We start from the raw sequence: 17,333 nt of genomic DNA on the forward strand, positions 1-17,333 counted from the left end.
AGACTCAAGTTAAGACTTGAGAAAGTCAAGTTTGATATTCCTACCACTGTGTATTAGACTTATCTTAATAATCCAATATAAAAATGTGGCCAAAGTCTTGTGCCTGTTGGAATTGAAAAATCAATTGTTAAGTGATAAGAAAGAGTCCAACTCAGCATCAAACAAATTAATCATGATCTCACATTATAATATCCTGATGAAGCAGTCAACATCTGGAAGTAATGAGGAATATATTTTCTCTGTTTTTGTTTAAAACAAGGGAAGCAGAGAAATAGAAAGAGGTAGGTGTGACAAAAAAGGCTTTTAAAGGAAAAAAAATTGTAAAAGGGCATATGCCGTCTTTAACAACCTTTGTTGGAATTTTATTTCTCTTCTGGAGATTGATATTTTGCTTAGCTGAAGCAGTTGCTGATCTCTTCACTAGGAGGCTTTAACACCTTCACATCAGATATAACATTCTTTTGCAACTGTCAACAGGTATCATCATCCTATTTTTCCCCATTTTCTAGTTTTAATTTTATTTGATTGTGTTGGGCACAGTAGAATATTGAAGATGGCCAACACACAGCGTTCATATTTGACATGCATAAGGAACACACTAGAAGCTGCAATGTGTTTACAGAATTTTCCATGTCAAGAAGTTGAAAGGCATAACAAGCCCGAGGTCGAACTCAAGACTTCCCCAGAGCTTTTACTGAACCCGGTCCTTATTTGTCGAAACGAGGCAGAAAAATGTTTGATAGAAACATCTATCAATTCCATTCGTATAAGTATCAAGGTGAAGCAGACAAATGAGCTGGAGAACATATTGACGAAAAGGTTTCTACGCTTTTTGTCCATGAGGGCAGAAGCGTTTCAAGTATTGAGGAGAAAGCCTGTGCAGGGTTATGACATTAGTTTCCTTGTTACAAATTATCATTGTGAGGATATGCACAAGCATAAACTTATAGATTTTATTGTGCAGTTCATGGAGGATATTGACAAGGAGATTAATGAGTTGAAGTTGTCTGTTAACACAAGAGGGAAACTTGTGGCCACTGAGTTTTTGAAGCAGTTTCTCTAATTGTTTCATTTTTATATTTTGTGTAACCGTACCTGCAGATTGGTGTGGATTTTGGGAGTCATCTCATGTATTTTCAACATATTGAATGCATTTTTGTTTCATTTCTACATTGGACTTTACATATGAAATGCGTGTGAAAAAAAAAAAAAATGTTTCATTTTTATTTTTATTTTCATTTTTAATTTGAAATATTTTAGGGGTTAAGGCAGACCCACACCGGTTACATTGAGAGACCCTAGCCTGAAGGCTCATCAACCTAGAAGGGACACTGTCTCGAAGGCTTACACTTATATTGGAATATATCCCGAATGCACTTGCAGATGCGCCTCCATTTTGTTTATGAAGACTTGTTCTCGCTTCTTGATCCACCTATCATAGGAGCATCCTTGTCACTAGCCGAAGGCTTTTATTTTGTGATTTTATTTATGTTTATTTGTGTGTTTTTAAACGAAGTTTTCATTACTTTATTTGAATCTACAATTTAGCTGATAAACAACCCCCCAAAGTAGCCGTTGCAGTTACAAACACAAGACTTAAAATTGGCAAGAAATCTGACCGTTACACTCTTCATTTTCAAACTTTACTCTAGCTACTTCAGCACAAAACAAGTCTACAAGAATCAAAATGGAAGAAGAGAAACAACCTCAAATGTTGAAAGAAGAGGTGCTACAACAACTTAGATCGAAAGCCACAGAGCTTCTTTTAAGAGAAGAATGGAAAGAATCCATTCAAGTTTACTCTCACCTCATTTCTCTCTACCAAGAATATCTAGTCAACACCCAAGAACAAGCTGATTCAGATCAAATAACCAAGCTTCAAAAATCACTTTGTTTAGCTTACTCTAATCGAGCTGAAGCACGTTTAAGATTAAGAGATTATACTGAAGCTATTGTAGATTGTGATCAAGCACTGGGAATTGAGAATGCCCATTTGAAGACAATTGTTTGCAAAGGTAAAATATTGCTTAGTCTTAACCAGTATTCAAATGCTTTGCATTGCTTTACATTAGCTTTCTGTGATATTCAGAACATTGGGAATTCTGAATCCATTAGTGGGTATTTGGAAGTCTGTAAGAAACTTGAGTTTCAGTCTAGAACTGGAGTTTTTGATTTGTCAGATTGGGTCTTGAATGGTTTTCGAGGAAAGTCGCCAGAACTGGCTGAATACATTGGTTCAGTTCAGATTAAGAAATCTGAGGATTGCGGGCGAGGGCTATTTGCGACGAAGAACATGGAAGCTGGTACAGTATTGCTGGTTACCAAGGCAATTGCAACTGGTAGAGGTATATTGCCAGAACCAGATGAAGATTCGAGTGAAACTGCGAGATTAGTAATGTGGAAAGACTTTGTAGATAAAGTTTTTGATGCCAGCACAAAATGTAGCAAAACTCATAGATTGATATCTACATTATCATCCGGAGCAAATGAAGAGAGCCTAGAAGTTTCAGATATTAGACTTTTTAGGCCTGAAGCTGAGGGGGGATTCTTTATGATGGAGAAACCTGAAATGGATAGAATTCTAAACATCTTGGATGTGAACTCTCTAACCGAAGATGCGATTTCAGCTAAAGTTCTTGGAAAAAATGGCGATTACTACGGCGTTGGGTTATGGATATTGGCTTCATTCATTAATCATTCATGTAGTCCTAATGCAAGGCGGCTGCATATTGGTGATCACGTGCTAGTCCATACTTCAGGAGATGTTAAGGCAGGAGAAGAGATAACATTTGCTTATTTCGACGTGCTGTTGCCATTGAAGAAGCGAAGAGAGATGTGTAAGACATGGGGGTTTCATTGCAACTGTAAGAGGTGCAGGTTTGAGGAGGTGTTTGGTTGTAGAGAGGAGTTGAAAGAGATTGAATTGGCTCTTGAGTTTGGCTTAGATAATGGTAATATGGTGTTCAGACTAGAGGAAGGAATGAGAAAATGGATGTTGAAAGGCAAGGAAAAAGGTTACTTGAGAGCGTCGTTTTGGAGTCTGTATTCGGAATCTTTCAGATCAGAAAAGGTGATGAGGAAGTGGGGAAGGCGGATACCGTCGATGGACTCTATAGCAGAGAGTATCAATCAGGCAGTTGGTGGGGACGAGAGGGTGTTGAAAGTGGTGTTAGAGGTGTTGAAGAAGAATGGTGGTGGCGGAATTGTGGAAATGGAGAGAGCAATGAAGTTGGGTCGAGGTGTTTATGGGAAAGTGGTGAAGAAACAAGCATTGAGAGCTCTATTTGAGCTCTGCAGTCATCATCAAAGCCATTAGGACTAGCTTAGCGCCTTACATTGTTGATTATAATTCATCAAAATTCATTTTCTGACATGGGATGCTAATATTCTAGACAAAAATTCAATGGTTCAATTATCGTTTGCGTAACTGTATGTCGTCTTCAGCAATCTTGTAACTGTTATTAGTTTGGGAGACTGTTGGAGAATTAACAGAAGGAACTATAACGCTCAAAGGGGTTTCCTGTATAATGCTTAAAGAGGTTTCCTAATTCCTACAAATCAGCAAATTAATGCAACGCTGGCAGCACTCACGATATATGCTGGGTTCCTTGCAGAGTAGAAAATATGCACTCCCAGCTGTGCTCTGTAGACAGTAACAGGCTACAGTGTATAGTTTACAAAGCAAGTCTCTAGCCATGCCAGTGGAATACTGAATCAATGAGAGATGGGGAGTGCAGACCTTGTGAGTCCACAATGAAACATGGGACATCCCTAAACTTGGCAGTTTGATCAGAAAAATACTGATTGGCACCTCGTGAATACTGATACTAATGTAGGAAATGTTGTAGGCTTCTTGCACTCGGTGAGTCCATAAGAGATAGGGATTGCAGACAACGGAACACGTCCAGCAGATTTAGATAAAGCACTTGAATTGATATACCCAATTGAAAATTCGGAATTATAGTAAACTACTTAGTTGTGAAATAACTCTAGTACACAACTTGCCAAAAACAGATTTATTTATTTATTTAATAAACTGATGGATGGAACCTACGACCCAGGAATTTGACCTACCCAGCTAAACAAACTACATATTATCAATAAACTGACGAGTCACACTCAAACCTAGGACCTATGTATTTGGCCTACCCACAGCTTGTCATAATGTCATATATGAACTTATGAAGGGTGTGAAGTATTTCCAAACGAAAAAAAATGAAGAACAACAAAAAAGAACAAGGGAAAAGGTAACTTTTAATTTGTTGCAGTAACAAAAAAAATCTGTCTTACACACAATTCCAAGTCCCAAGCTTTTCTAAACAGAACTAAATATCTCCGGAGTAAAGCAACCTAGAACAAAGAAAACTTGGTTAACACCCACCAGAACCCTCAATCAAAACATCAATGCCTCATCATGACCTGACAAGCTTATTATACAATATACGATTATCTCTTGCTGTGTTACTTTCCAACAGAGCACTTTGCACAAGTTCCTGTTCCATAAAACAATTTGAAGAGTGAAGCGATTTCTTAAGGCAAAAGCCACAGACAATTGGAAAACTAGATATTACAAAAATACCTTGACATCCCTGTGAGAAATAAATTTCCCCAAGTTATGAAGAATCACCCTCATATCTTCCACCTGCAAAAGCAAGCACAGTAACAAATGTACAAACTCATACTCCGACATGAGATGACAAGGAAATGTGAACAAATAAAAAAAACAAAATGTTAAGGAGAAGATGACCAAAAAAAAAGAAGAATAGAAATGTACCTTGATGTAGCCCACGCGATTTCGATCAAAAAACCTAAATGCCTATTTCAGATAAAAAAAAAATGTTACTAGCAAAGGAAGAAATCATAGAACTACATTCACTCAATAAAATGCAGAGTTGCAACAATCCAGTGAAACTTTGAGCATACCTGTAATAGTTCCTTGTCAACAGTAAGATCTTTCACAGATGACTTCGGTTCGTCTTTGACCTCCACTTCTGCTGCCTTATTGTTGGCCTCTTCCACATTGGAACTTTCTTTCGCCTCAGTGATAACTTCTGTTGTATTCTTCTGATCAGTTGTTTCCTTTTCTGACGTTGCTTCTTCCCCAGTCACTTTATCATCATTCCCAGCCTGCAACTTTAATAATTAGAGATTGCTAGAGATCTACAATACAGTAAAGCTAATAATATTACATCATCTAGTGGCTAATGGGTGCATAGGTCCAGCCTTGGGCAACAAAAGTATCATTTGATGTTCAGCGCAAGCCTATGTACAGTGCTTATAGACTTATAGTAAGGTAGAACTTAATTTCTGCATGGGATCATTAGTCTAGACCAGTGTCATTTCATAGAGAAACATACTCCTAATCATTTGATTTCATCCTTTTTATTCAAAATATTGAGTTAACCTACTACATCGTGATATGCCCCCAGAACTACTATACAAACAACAATCAATAGATTCCTAAAACATTCATCACCTAATCATGCCAATTACTACACACTAGCTATCAGATCTTATCTGTAGGTCATTTACCAAGTTCACTAGTACTAGGACCTGACTTTTAGGATCTAACAGAATGACTCCCAAAATGCGTTGGTTCAAAGTACAGTCAGGGAAGTGTAAGATGTTAAAAATAAGAGCGACAAGAACAAAACAAAGAAGCCATGCCTCATTAGATGCATCACCCTCATTGCTTGCGTCATCCATTTCCTGATCTTCATCCACTTCTTCCTCGGGATCATAATCATCCGTTTCATTGCCCATCTTGGAGTCATCATCATCATCTTCATCTGGATCTGAGTCATCCTTGGTCATAGCATCTTCTTGATTTTTATTAGCAGTGTCAGGCAATTCAGCTTTGGCTGATTCATTTCCCTCCAGCAATTCCTCGTTTGTCTTCAAACGCTTCCTTGGAGAGTCTTCCTTCTCGATCTCCTTCTTAGGGTTTTCTTCACGTTGTCTTTTACGCTGATTTCTTTTGTTCACGAAACTTATGCGTATATTCTGCAGCAAGCAATTGGTCAGTGACATGCAAACCCGGAAAAAGAATGCTATATACAGGTCAAAAGAAATTATGGAACCAACCTGAAGAAATGATAGGAGGCGACATCCCATTTGATACTGAAGCAACTCATACATCGATTCTGCAAATAAAGAGAGCTGCAAATAGTGGAGTATGGTTAGAAATAGAAGGAACTAGAGACTTGCACATAATCCATAAATGAACAATATCTAAATAGTAATATATGCTCCATATTTGTTGGTATCACTCATGTAATAAAGTTGCAATAGATAAACACGAAAACAAACCTCAAAGGTCGATTCTTCAATATCCTTGTCATTGTAGTCCAAGAGCGAATCTAAGGAAAGTGACATAGAGCGTATCTGCAAGGGATAATGTTTCAACATTAGGGCCCTCTAGCATTTGTGATTCATATGATAAAATGCAATGTAGTTTTAACATCTAAAGTTAAGCTTGTTGGAACCTACTTTAGATTCCTTTGTTCGTTTTGTTTGCAAAATAAAGCCAGGGTGATGTGGAAGTTCGTCAGACTTTCCTTTGTCTCTTGCATCCTTACTGGATCTGTATTTAGATTCATCTTTCTTGTCCTTGTTATCTTTCTCATCATTTGTCCTTTCTTTCTTGCCATCGTGACTGTCCTTGTTTGAACCTTTTCCCTTGGCAGCCTCAGTCTCTAATTTAGTTTCGGAGTCCTTTTTACCATCGGCCCCCTTGCCCTTTACATCTTTGGTACCTCCACTTTTGTTGGTTCCATCATCTTGCTTCTCCACTTTCATCACTTTTGATTCTGTCCCGGGACTTTCCTTTTTCGCCGTTTTCTTTACATCAAGCACAGGCGTACCCGTATCTCCAGATTGTTCCTTTGTCTTTTCAATTTCACATCCATTGCCATCTTTAACTAAACTGTTCTTGCTGTCTGCTTGTTCACCTTTGCTCTCAATATCAGTAACCTTCTTTTTCGGTACCCTTTTTATAACTTTCTTCTTTGTAGTTGTCTTCATACCACCTTCTGGAATGACAGCAGTTGTAGTATCACTTTTATCCTTTACTTTATCTTCTTGATCCTCAGGTTTTCCCTCAGTTTGGATGTCCTCAGATTGTACAGCGTTGCTTGCTTTCTTAGCTGACTTTCCCGCAGGTACCTTCTTTACAATTTTCTTTCTCACAAATGTTTTAGCACTAGGAGGTTCAACAGAGGCCTCAGTCTGTTGAACATTACTTTCTGCCTGACCTTGTTTTTCTCCAGCATCCGTTTTGTCCTGCTTATTATCTTTGCTCACTGAATCCTCTCCACCAGATTTTTTATCAACAACCTTCTGCTTCAGAACCTTCTTCATGATTTTCCTTTTTCCAGGCTTCTGAGCTTCAGTTACATGAGGAATTGATTCACTTGCCTCTTTGCCAACAGCATCTTTCTCATCCACACTCCTTTCTATCTCATCCTTAATCATTTGTTTCTCAGATCCATTGTCCTGAATTTCATTGCCACGCTCTTTTACCGTCTTTTTACTATCAACTGTCTGATCAGAGGATTTACCATGTGGTTCTTTTTCCATCTTCACATGCTTCCCTTCCACTTTAACATCTTTCAAGGATTCAACTTTATCAGCCTTGGTATTACTTTGCTCACCTATAAAATAACCCAACAGAAACCGTTTGGTAACTAAAATCAATTACTAAAGTACTTCATCTATCAAACTTCAAATGTTACCTTTTACAGCAGTATTTTTCTCAACAGATTTCTGCATAAATGAACAGAGAATTGTTAGATAAGATTAAAACCTGACCTAAAGGAAAAACTGGTGGAAAAAACATTGCTGAACACTGTCAGCAACTAACCTCCGTCTTTAAAGATATTAGCCGCTCTTTCTCAATCACAGACTTCCTATGTGCAACCCATTGGTCTCTCCATTCACTTAATGAAGGAAGACATTCAGACAAATCAGGGATAAACAGTACAGTGATCTCCTTATGGCTAAAGAGTCCATCCTTACCGACTCTATCATAGTGTATCTACACAGAACAAGAAAGGCCATGAATTATTTTTCAGAATTTAGAAATAGCCACTTTAACTTCTTAGCAGGAGGGGAAAGAATAGAAGAAAAACAATTGCGCAAAACAAATAATTGTTCGGTTCTATAATGAACAGAAGGAAACAATGGCTCCTACAACACCATTTTAATAAACAGCATAATAAATATTAGGAGCAAACTAGTCGCAAACTTCGACCCTCTGAGAAATAAAGTGATATTACTGGCATGGCCTAAGTCCATCAACAGGACCATACAACTTCAAACTACTGAACAGGAAATGAAAAGAACTGACATAGCCTAGTGTTAGGAAATGAAAAGAATTACCTCAAGGAAACGATTCCACTGCTGGCAACTGCGTAAATCAAGTCGGACCAAGTCTTTAGCATGTCTGTAACAATCAAAATATCAACTTCAATTTGGGTCAGCTAAAAATAAAATGTTAATTAAGTGCTCAAGTATAAAGCAACACTTACCGAAGAGCTGTTTGAAGCAATGAGGAATCATCAACAGATGGATCTCCACCATCAACAGCATCCCATGGACCTCCAATTGCTATAAGAGACCGATCTTTCCGGAGGAAAGCAAACCTCAAAATATTGTTGATATGTGGTATGCGATCATCAAAGGTTTTCTCAGAGGAAAGCTCTTCATGAGAATTCTTACTGATTCCACTCATCAAAATCACCTGAAATAACAACCAGCACATGCTTAGCTAAACATCACAAACAAATTAGATCTCCAAAAAAAATGTAATAAATTAGTGACATATTCAGGATGAATGTCATAATCTAAGTAACAACTTTCATATTTGGGTCTAGTCTGTCATGATATTAGATGTGCAAACACAATGCAAGCCCATATAAATGTGTTTAATACAATAAATGAAACTAAACTATAGAGTTTTTTAGACAAGTAAATGTTGGGGATAAGTTACCAAATGCTGAGATTGAACCACACACATCTGCTTGGTAACTCAGCCATCCAATTAAGCTGTGAGCGTCTTATCATCTGCGGAGCAGATGTCTCTAGACCCCTTCCTTCTTAAATATTTTGTAATTTTCCTTCTCACCAGTAAAACTCAATTTTATCGATTAAAAAAGGTTAAAAACGAGGGTTTAGGCAGGACTATCACATAAAAAGCGGACTACTAAATTCACAATAATCACTATACAAATTCCTTCATAGATACACAAGTTCAGAGAGTCAGCAGAGACTTCACGCTTGATCGACCAATAGCGCGCCCAACAAAACTTGTAACATAAAACTGATGACGGCGAATTTCTAAATTTCAAAAAAAGGACTAGTGAGCTATTAATACAGAGTATAAGTTATAATAAGTTAAATTAGATAAAAAAAAGTAAAACAATAGGTTAGGACCTCTAGGAATAAGCTAATAAGAAAGGGAAATCAAAGATTAATTTGCAAATAGATAGAGATACACTCTCCTCAGATCCAGAATAACCCCCCCCCAGTGCGTACACATGGACATTGAAGAATTTGACAGGTTTCAAACTTCTCTAAATTTCCATCATATTTCTTCCATGTAATGCCCAGTCCCACAATGAGCACCTAAAGCATATGAAGTGTGAAGCATTCACAAGTATAATTAAGGCATATATCAGAAATATCACTCTATCATGGCACCAAAAGGAATAGATTGGTGAATAGAAACATTCTTTATGTAGAGATTGAGTCCCCACTCCCGTCAATATATTTACTGTGTCGAGGTAATTCCACACCATAGAGGTAGCATCACCAATATTTACCCTTGAGCAGAAACATGATCTATAATTGAATTTTTTGTTACCTTTGCATTCCATACAACATTTTTTGTGGGCCCTGATTCCTCAGACGAAGGTTTAGAGGATGGTCCTTCAGGCTCAACCCTCATCTCTAACTCAGAAACATCATGCTCAAAGCTGTTACACCAGGCAATATTATGAATAAGATTGCAGCAAAATTTATTTTTTTGTGAACACGGTAGAAACCTGTAGCCAATAGGCGTACAGGAAAGTTAGCGCAGTACACAAACTAAAATGAAGTCAAACTTCAAAGGTCATTTATATAAAAATAAAATAAAAATCCACGACAACAACAACAACAACAACAACAACCACCACCCTAAGCAATTACCTGACAGGAGTGTGAAAAGAAAGCTTCAAGTTATCCTTTGGCCAGTTCAAGACAACCTGAAAATAATAAAAACGCCACTGAATACAATAACAAATTAAGGTAAACACTGCTATAATTAGCAATTCTGAAACACAGAACGCCATGCCTTAGAGAATTCAGGGGAGATTGACAGATTCGGATATCGTTTACTTAATGAGAGATAATCTCGTTCAACTTCCACCAAAGATGATGGATAAACCTGCAAGAAAACAGACATTTTATGTCAATAACTTCTGGAAAAAACGGAAAAAGGGTGAAGAATGAAGTAACCTAGGGACTTAAATTAGTACTCATAACATATTGGATTAATATTTTTCACAATTATAATCCCATTCCTCCATTTTTCAAGTCCTTGATCAGTTTCTCATTCCAAAGAACTTTTGTGAAGAAAGCTCCAATCAATGATGGCATTCAACATCTATAGAAATTAGAAAACAAACTATAGAAACTAATATTACGACAGAGTCATATCCAATGGACTGCAAAGCTACAAAATCTAGAAACCTAGATATAGAAGTATACAAAACATCATGGTGGTTTAGATCAGGTCACTTTGGTGAACCCCGAATAACATGTCCAAAGAGGTACTACCCTCCCAAATTGAACCAAAACCAAGAGAGATAAAGAAAATTGATTGAAAGAAGAAATCTTGCATCACAGAGCGAAAGGTTTGGATGAGTTAAGGAAACAATATTTCCATGGGACAGGCCACCAGTCCAAGCCTCTCAAGCAGTTCCAATATCAATCAATGACCTTTTTTCTTTTATGGTTTTACCTTGCAGATGTATTCTCTTCTTTTTTCTCTAACAGGTGAGTGCCGCCTTCAGCATAGAAGAATACACAGTTAGTTAAGAGGGCTCCATTCAGAAGCAGCAATCCATTCAGAAGTATAGGACGCAAAACAAAGGAAAATCAAGATCCACCTATGCAAAACATCACGGCGTGGAGAATCTCGACGTAAGGATTTGTCCTCCTTCAACAATGAAGACCCATGGAGGTCTCTGGAAATTCTTGGTGGAGTCAGCTCACGCCTAATATCAGGCATGCGCTTACGTTCCCGTTCTCTTTCCTTGTCTCGGCGTTCCCTTTCGCGCTTTCTTTCTCTTTCTCGTTCTCGATCCTTCTCCCTTTCTCGTTCCTTTTCTCTCTCACGCAAATGCTCTCGGCGACGCTCCTCGTCTCTTTTATCCAGCTCCCGACGAAACCCACCCCTATCTTCCTTCCGTTCATCAATCCTGGATCCCCCGACACTTGGATGTCCACCACGATAGTCATTTTCACGTGATGTGCCACGAAGCCCCTTTCCAGCGGCATAGTCTCGACCAGGAGGCAGGCTTACCCCATAACCTGCAGTAGAAGAACCTTGGGCATACATGAGGTCCTCAACATTTCTTCGAGGTACAGCTCCTAGTATAGAGGCTTGATGTTGTGCATAGGAGCCACCACTGATCATCGACAAATTGCGAGGATCGGCATCTATTCTTCCACCATAGGAAGTAAGATCTTGGTTTGTATGACGAATAGCAGCACCTCTTGCTGCAAGATAATCACCTTGTCTGCCAGAAATGTGAATGCTTCTCAGTGTAATATGATATATAGGGTCTCTTATACAATTTTGCTTCTCAGTGTATTAAGATATATAGGATATCTTATACAATTTTGCAAAGGCCCAAAACTATTTCCTACTGTTGCCGTCTATCATATCAAACACAAATGATTATGCATGTAAAAATGTCTTGCAAAAAGGAACTAAGCCTTAAGAACAAGATTATTCGCAAGGCAAACATGCTATCAGACAAGACCATTAATTTGGGTATAAAATTAGAGACGTACCTAGCACTGCCATCTAGAGAAACAGATTGCAAAGATTGAGACTTAAGCAGTTGTTGTTGACGAAGTAATGAAGCCTGTTAGAAGAGTAGAATAAATGTAAATGATAACTTCGAGCAACAAAAATCTATATAAATAGGAAGGGTGGGGTGGGACGACAAATTCCACCACATAAGGTGATATTTGGTCGTGCCACCCCCTCACCATAGCCACTAGATTGTTTTCCTGGGGTGAGTTAACAAGTTTTTTGGGGTGAGTTTAAAACATTTTCTCACCTCACCCACCCCACCCAAAAAAAGTGTGGACTGTTTTTGGGCTGTTGGGCTATGGAAACATGAGTAGTGGGGGGGGGGGCCTGGATGCGCCTAAGGTGCGCGTATCTGTGTTGTACAGGGGGCGGATGCGCGTTGGGGGCACCGAAGGCACGCGTATCTGTGCCGTACCGGGGGCGGATGCACGTCGGGAGAGTCGAAGGCGCGTATCTGTGCCGTACGGGAGGCGGATGCGTCGGGGGGCCAAAGGCGCGTGTATCTGTGCCGTACGGCACGGGCAAATACTAGTACATTATAAATTATGAAAGTGTGACAGAAAGTGTGCTTAACCAAATACCTGATCCATGTGATCATATATCTCAGGCTGTTACAAAATAAAACAGAGTCACGTCAAACTGTCAGGCCAATAATAACGCAAGTCAATGAAATAACAGTAGGCATTGAAATTAATTAATTAATTAAAAACAAGAGAAAAAAAAGGAGGGAAATAACCATACCTGATGTTGAGAACCCAGACCCACAGAATCAGTATAACGTCTGGAAGGTTCACTTTGCAAATCCCTCCCTATATAAGCACTCTGATGATCAGCATAGTTTCTTCTTTCCAAAGATGAAACATAATCACCAGAAGCAAAGTTTGAGGACTCTGGTACAGTTGAGGCATACAAAGCACGGCCTTGAAGGGATGAGGAACCTGCCACCTTGCTACTCATTGCGCTGGCGGCCTGTAATATAAATGTGTTCCAGTTGTAAAGTTCATTCTATCAAATGCTTATCATTACAGTAATATATTTGATTCTCCTGTAATTTACACATGCAATTAACAAAATACTCAAAAGGAACTTCAACAGTGATGGAAAATGAAAACCCCTCCGTTCAAGAATTTTGGACTTATACAACAAAATAGCGAAGAGTTGCAGTCAAAAGTTTACAACTGTAAAAGCAATGTAAGGAAAAAAGGAAAGCTCGAAACCAAAATAAATAACTGATTGGATCTTGTCAAAGAAGTGTTTTTAGGAGCAACAGATGGTCAAGTTACTAACAGACATGCATCTCAAGTAAACCAAACAAAAGTAAATGGATAACTTCCAGGAAGACGAATGGAGCAATTACAAATAAAAAATTGAATAGGATAATGTCAGAAGATATTTGGGCAAAGCAGAAGATATTTTTGAGGAAGAAGGATGGATTACAAATATAATACACAGATGAGGGGTAGATGTTGAAATGCTATGTAGAAACAATGAAGGTAAATTGCTAACACTCATTGAGAAAAAATGTTTCTCTTGAGTGGGGCAGAAATTTGACAAAGACAATCTTTGAATAGGGAAAAGTAATAACAAGTTCACACATAAGTGTTATTAAGGGTGGCTCAGATTAAGAGTTTAAATAATTAGATACGCAAAAAGATCTGGGGAGAAAATTGAGGGTTGAAACTTAATACTTAAACAGTTCAAGGAAGGCTAGGAGAGTATCAAAATCATTGACCAAACCATGCTAAGAGTGAGATGAACGGATGAAGAGAAACTTTGCTTCACACTTAAGATCAAATTCAGGAATGAACATTTTTAACAGCAAATATATTCTAGTAATGTAGTGGAAATGCTTCTGGCCTATCATATCTCACCAATATCTGAAGAGAATGTAGTGCACTAATAATGAAAAAAGAAGGTGAAGCACAAAGTCTCATCATTCAGCATTAGTTACACATTTATATTTGCTGACGAAAAAAGCAGTGGGTGGAACAGGAGAGAGAAAGAGAAGATAGGATAAGAAGATGGCAGGGATGGGGAGCGGGAAGAGAAGACGAAAGAAAGAAATAATGAGGAAGAGAAGTGGAACAAAGTAATAAAAAAGGGGAGAGGGGGTGGGTTGCAAGCAGGGACGGACCTAGGTAGTGCTGAAGGAATTCAATTGAATACCTCAAGTTTTGCAAAAATAAAATCAACTTGTTATCAAATAGCCCACTCAACTCAACGATCAAGGTCATATGTTATCATCAATTACTTGCAAAAAGTTGACAAAAGAAAAGATTGTAATAAAAACTGTAGTACTTGGCCCAGTATTGATTTCAATCACTTACCCCATAATCCATTTCATACAATTAGGCCATTACCATAGCTAGCACTCAACGAGAACGTGGTTCGTGGTTGTGATTTGCTATCATATATACCACCAAATTTCATGCTGAACACTCGTTTTCCACTCAAAACACCAAATGTCACCATGCAAATATTGTACCGAGGAATATCTATTTTTTTAGTGTCATTTACCAATTTACGTGTATGATATGTACAAATTTTGTGTGTTACTTACCAACAAGTAAATTTGTTAAATATGGTCATTACTAATTATTTTTATTTACAAAAAGCTTATAAGATTAAAAAAAAGTCGCAAAGATTTCTACAAAGTGTATAATTAATTCAACACCGTCTTGAATACCCTGAATAAAAATCCTAGGTCATGCATGAGAAGCTGTTAAAAGCACTCAGACAAATGAGGGTACTATAAAGAACAAAGGATGTAAAAAACTGCATGACTTAACGAGTGAAAGTTATTAAGAGTTCCGAAAAGCACAAAAAGGCAGCATACTGCTAACCTGCTGAGCGCTGCTTAAAGTACCAGATCCATAAACAGACCCATATTGGCCTCCATATTGAGCATTTGATGCTCTATAGCTACCAATATCAGTGTCTTGAGAAGTAGCTAACATAGACGAATGCCTAGAAGGCAACGAAAGCTGAGACTCTCCAATAGAAGTTCCAGAGTAACCAGCTGCAGACTACAAAATCAAAAAAGCAATCACATGTCAAATAATAAATCAATCAAATTTTTAAAAGAATATTGAGTTTATGCTTACACTTTGCCCATATGCCTGTTGCCCTGCATACGCCTGCTGCCCATATGAATTATTACTCCCTCTAGAATACATTCGTTTCCTTCTCTGAAAAACCAAAACCAACCCCCACATTGCAATTATTCTATTCAAATAAATAAACAATTCAGATTTAAATTAATTACCTTGAAATTTTGATAGACAGAAAGTCAGATAAACCCTAAAAAGAAATGAACAACGCCAGACCTATTTTAATATCAAGTCAAAATGGGCCGCTTAAGTGGAGGCCCAATATTAATTTAACACAAGCCCAAAGAATAAGGCGTCGTCTGACACTTGGTAATAATAGTTAAGATAAGAACCCTTGAAATGATTCTTTCTAATTAATTAATTAATTAATGCTCTATGTTTATCTCCATTTTATTAGCTTATCCCAATCTTAGCATGCTACGTGCTCTCATAAGTCTTGATAGTTACGTTAGAAGTTGTACACACCAATTGCTCTTCTGTTCCAATCCTAGGACTATATATTATTAAAAAAAACCATCATAACAACCAATTAGCATCTTCCAAAAGTTTGGAAGAGGATAATAAAGAGCTGCCATGATATAAGGACTAATAATTCCCTAGCTTGTTTGCCAAACATTTCAATGGAGGGAAAAAAGAAAAAGACATACGATCTTCCTCCTGGGTTTAGGTTCCATCCCACTGATGAAGAGTTAATCATGTACTATCTCAAAAACCAGTCGACAACAAGGTCCTGTCCGGTTTCAGTTATATCTGAAGTTGATATCTATAAATTCGACCCGTGGGAGTTACCTGGTAAGTGTGATATTTTCCAATAGTCATGCATGATCGATTGGATTTTGTTTTAAATAAATTAATACGAAAATTGAGCGTATTGTTCATATTATTGTCTATGCATGCCTTGTAGATAAGGCGGAATTTGGTGAAAATGAATGGTATTTTTTCACTCCACGCGATCGTAAATACCCAAATGGTGCGCGTCCTAATCGAGCAACTACATCTGGTTATTGGAAAGCCACAGGCACAGATAAGGCTATTCATAGTGGGAATAAATATGTAGGGGTGAGGAAAACTCTTGTGTTTTATGAGGGTCGGCCACCCAAAGGTGTTAAAACAGATTGGATTATGAATGAATATCGGTTGGGTGAGTCAAGAATTCAGCCAACCAATCTGAACAATGGATCCATGAGAGTAAGTCTTAATTATATATATGGTTCTTAGTCATACTCATCTAATCATTTAGTATGCGTACCTAGCTAGTTCTTGATGTTCTCGATCGTATGCTTATGTTTGTGTGCATGTTTCAGTTGGATGACTGGGTCCTCTGCAGGATCTACAAGAAAGGACATTTGGGAAGAAATGAAGGAACAAAGGCTTCATATGTTGAAAACACAGAAACGACTGGATCAGATGCTAGCCATGAGCACGCATTTTCATTAACTCGGACATTTTCATTTGCTCATCTACTCGAGGCTGAATACTTATATGCAGCAAATGAGATTCAATTCGTCAAGAGCGAATATGAAAACTTTGACATAGAAAAGTTCCTTTCCGCATATCCCGCCTGCAAGAGTTAATATTTGATCAAGTTCCAAACATTCAAAATGCCATTTTCAACTAACAAATATTTGTCAGCACTGCACTTGGAGTTCCTTGATGTTAATTATATTCGTTGGTGTAGACTGTACAGTTGCATGTAGATAAGGAATTAGTGGTTGGTTGATAAGCCTGATTTAAGTACATCCATGTGGATACTCCAGATTCCAGAATCGCAAGTGAAGAACAAATTTTAACACAAAATTTATAAATATTGAAGCATACTCAAATACTGCTACAAATAATAAATGAGCAAATTTCTGCTGTTACAAGTATATGGAATTACATTATTCGTCTTAATTACAAAATACGTGCAGGTTAAATCTCTCACAAACAGAGGTGGCCTGATCACAACACTAAGACAGATCACTAGACACTAATTAATTGAAATTATTTCACAGGACCGCATGGTTATTGCAAGTTTGCAACGTCAAAAGAGGATGGTGGCCTTTCTTACTTTTCTTTCAGAGAACGTGGTATTTTGAAAGTCTCAAACCATAAATGGATGGCAACGATCTAGTTGTTTTTTGTTGGATGGACTAGTT

General features: G+C 37.8%; 4 protein-coding genes across 6 annotated transcripts; 3 read left to right on the top strand and 1 right to left on the bottom strand.

The window, feature by feature from the left end:
• Window positions 1-410: 410 nt before the first annotated feature.
• On the top strand, window positions 411-1,168 carry ARPC4 (binding protein). Its single transcript, XM_086593345.1, has one exon. The coding sequence runs from the start codon at window positions 554-556 to the stop codon at window positions 1,061-1,063; it is 510 nt and encodes a 169-aa protein (XP_086449471.1). The 5' UTR covers window positions 411-553; the 3' UTR covers window positions 1,064-1,168.
• A 400-nt stretch (window positions 1,169-1,568) lies between these two features.
• On the top strand, window positions 1,569-3,423 carry SDG35 (SET domain protein 35). Its single transcript, XM_086593306.1, has one exon. It carries the CDS (start codon window positions 1,688-1,690, stop codon window positions 3,314-3,316), a length of 1,629 nt encoding a protein of 542 aa, XP_086449432.1. The 5' UTR covers window positions 1,569-1,687; the 3' UTR covers window positions 3,317-3,423.
• Window positions 3,424-4,233: 810 nt separating this feature from the next.
• Window positions 4,234-15,418, bottom strand: LOC147522418 (protein SHORT ROOT IN SALT MEDIUM 1-like). 2 transcript variants are annotated; one of them, XM_086593287.1, is made up of 23 exons: window positions 15,351-15,418; window positions 15,190-15,273; window positions 14,929-15,111; window positions 12,827-13,054; window positions 12,667-12,693; window positions 12,061-12,134; window positions 11,151-11,783; window positions 11,003-11,048; window positions 10,334-10,426; window positions 10,189-10,244; window positions 9,863-9,974; window positions 8,529-8,740; window positions 8,380-8,443; window positions 7,862-8,035; window positions 7,734-7,764; window positions 6,490-7,652; window positions 6,310-6,384; window positions 6,085-6,159; window positions 5,668-6,003; window positions 4,924-5,127; window positions 4,775-4,816; window positions 4,580-4,642; window positions 4,234-4,493 (listed from the first exon to the last, which is right to left on the bottom strand). In XM_086593287.1, the coding sequence occupies exons 2-23, from the start codon at window positions 15,259-15,261 to the stop codon at window positions 4,413-4,415; spliced, it is 4,044 nt and encodes a 1,347-aa protein (XP_086449413.1). In that variant the 5' UTR covers window positions 15,262-15,273; window positions 15,351-15,418; the 3' UTR covers window positions 4,234-4,412. The 2 variants fall into 2 exon arrangements, with proteins under 2 accessions (XP_086449413.1, XP_086449408.1); XM_086593282.1 differs by lacking the exon at window positions 15,351-15,418 and having other exon boundaries at window positions 15,190-15,341.
• A 208-nt stretch (window positions 15,419-15,626) lies between these two features.
• On the top strand, window positions 15,627-16,992 carry LOC147522419 (NAC domain-containing protein 2-like). 2 transcript variants are annotated; one of them, XM_086593314.1, is made up of 3 exons: window positions 15,627-15,987; window positions 16,100-16,383; window positions 16,500-16,992. In XM_086593314.1, the coding sequence occupies exons 1-3, from the start codon at window positions 15,816-15,818 to the stop codon at window positions 16,767-16,769; spliced, it is 726 nt and encodes a 241-aa protein (XP_086449440.1). In that variant the 5' UTR covers window positions 15,627-15,815; the 3' UTR covers window positions 16,770-16,992. The 2 variants fall into 2 exon arrangements, with proteins under 2 accessions (XP_086449440.1, XP_086449445.1); XM_086593319.1 differs by having other exon boundaries at window positions 15,696-15,987; window positions 16,523-16,992.
• The last annotated feature ends 341 nt before the right edge of the window (window positions 16,993-17,333 follow it).

Source organism: Coptis chinensis, chromosome 1, assembly GCF_015680905.1.
Source record: "Coptis chinensis isolate HL-2020 chromosome 1, ASM1568090v1, whole genome shotgun sequence".
Taxonomy (NCBI): Eukaryota; Viridiplantae; Streptophyta; class Magnoliopsida; order Ranunculales; family Ranunculaceae; genus Coptis; species Coptis chinensis.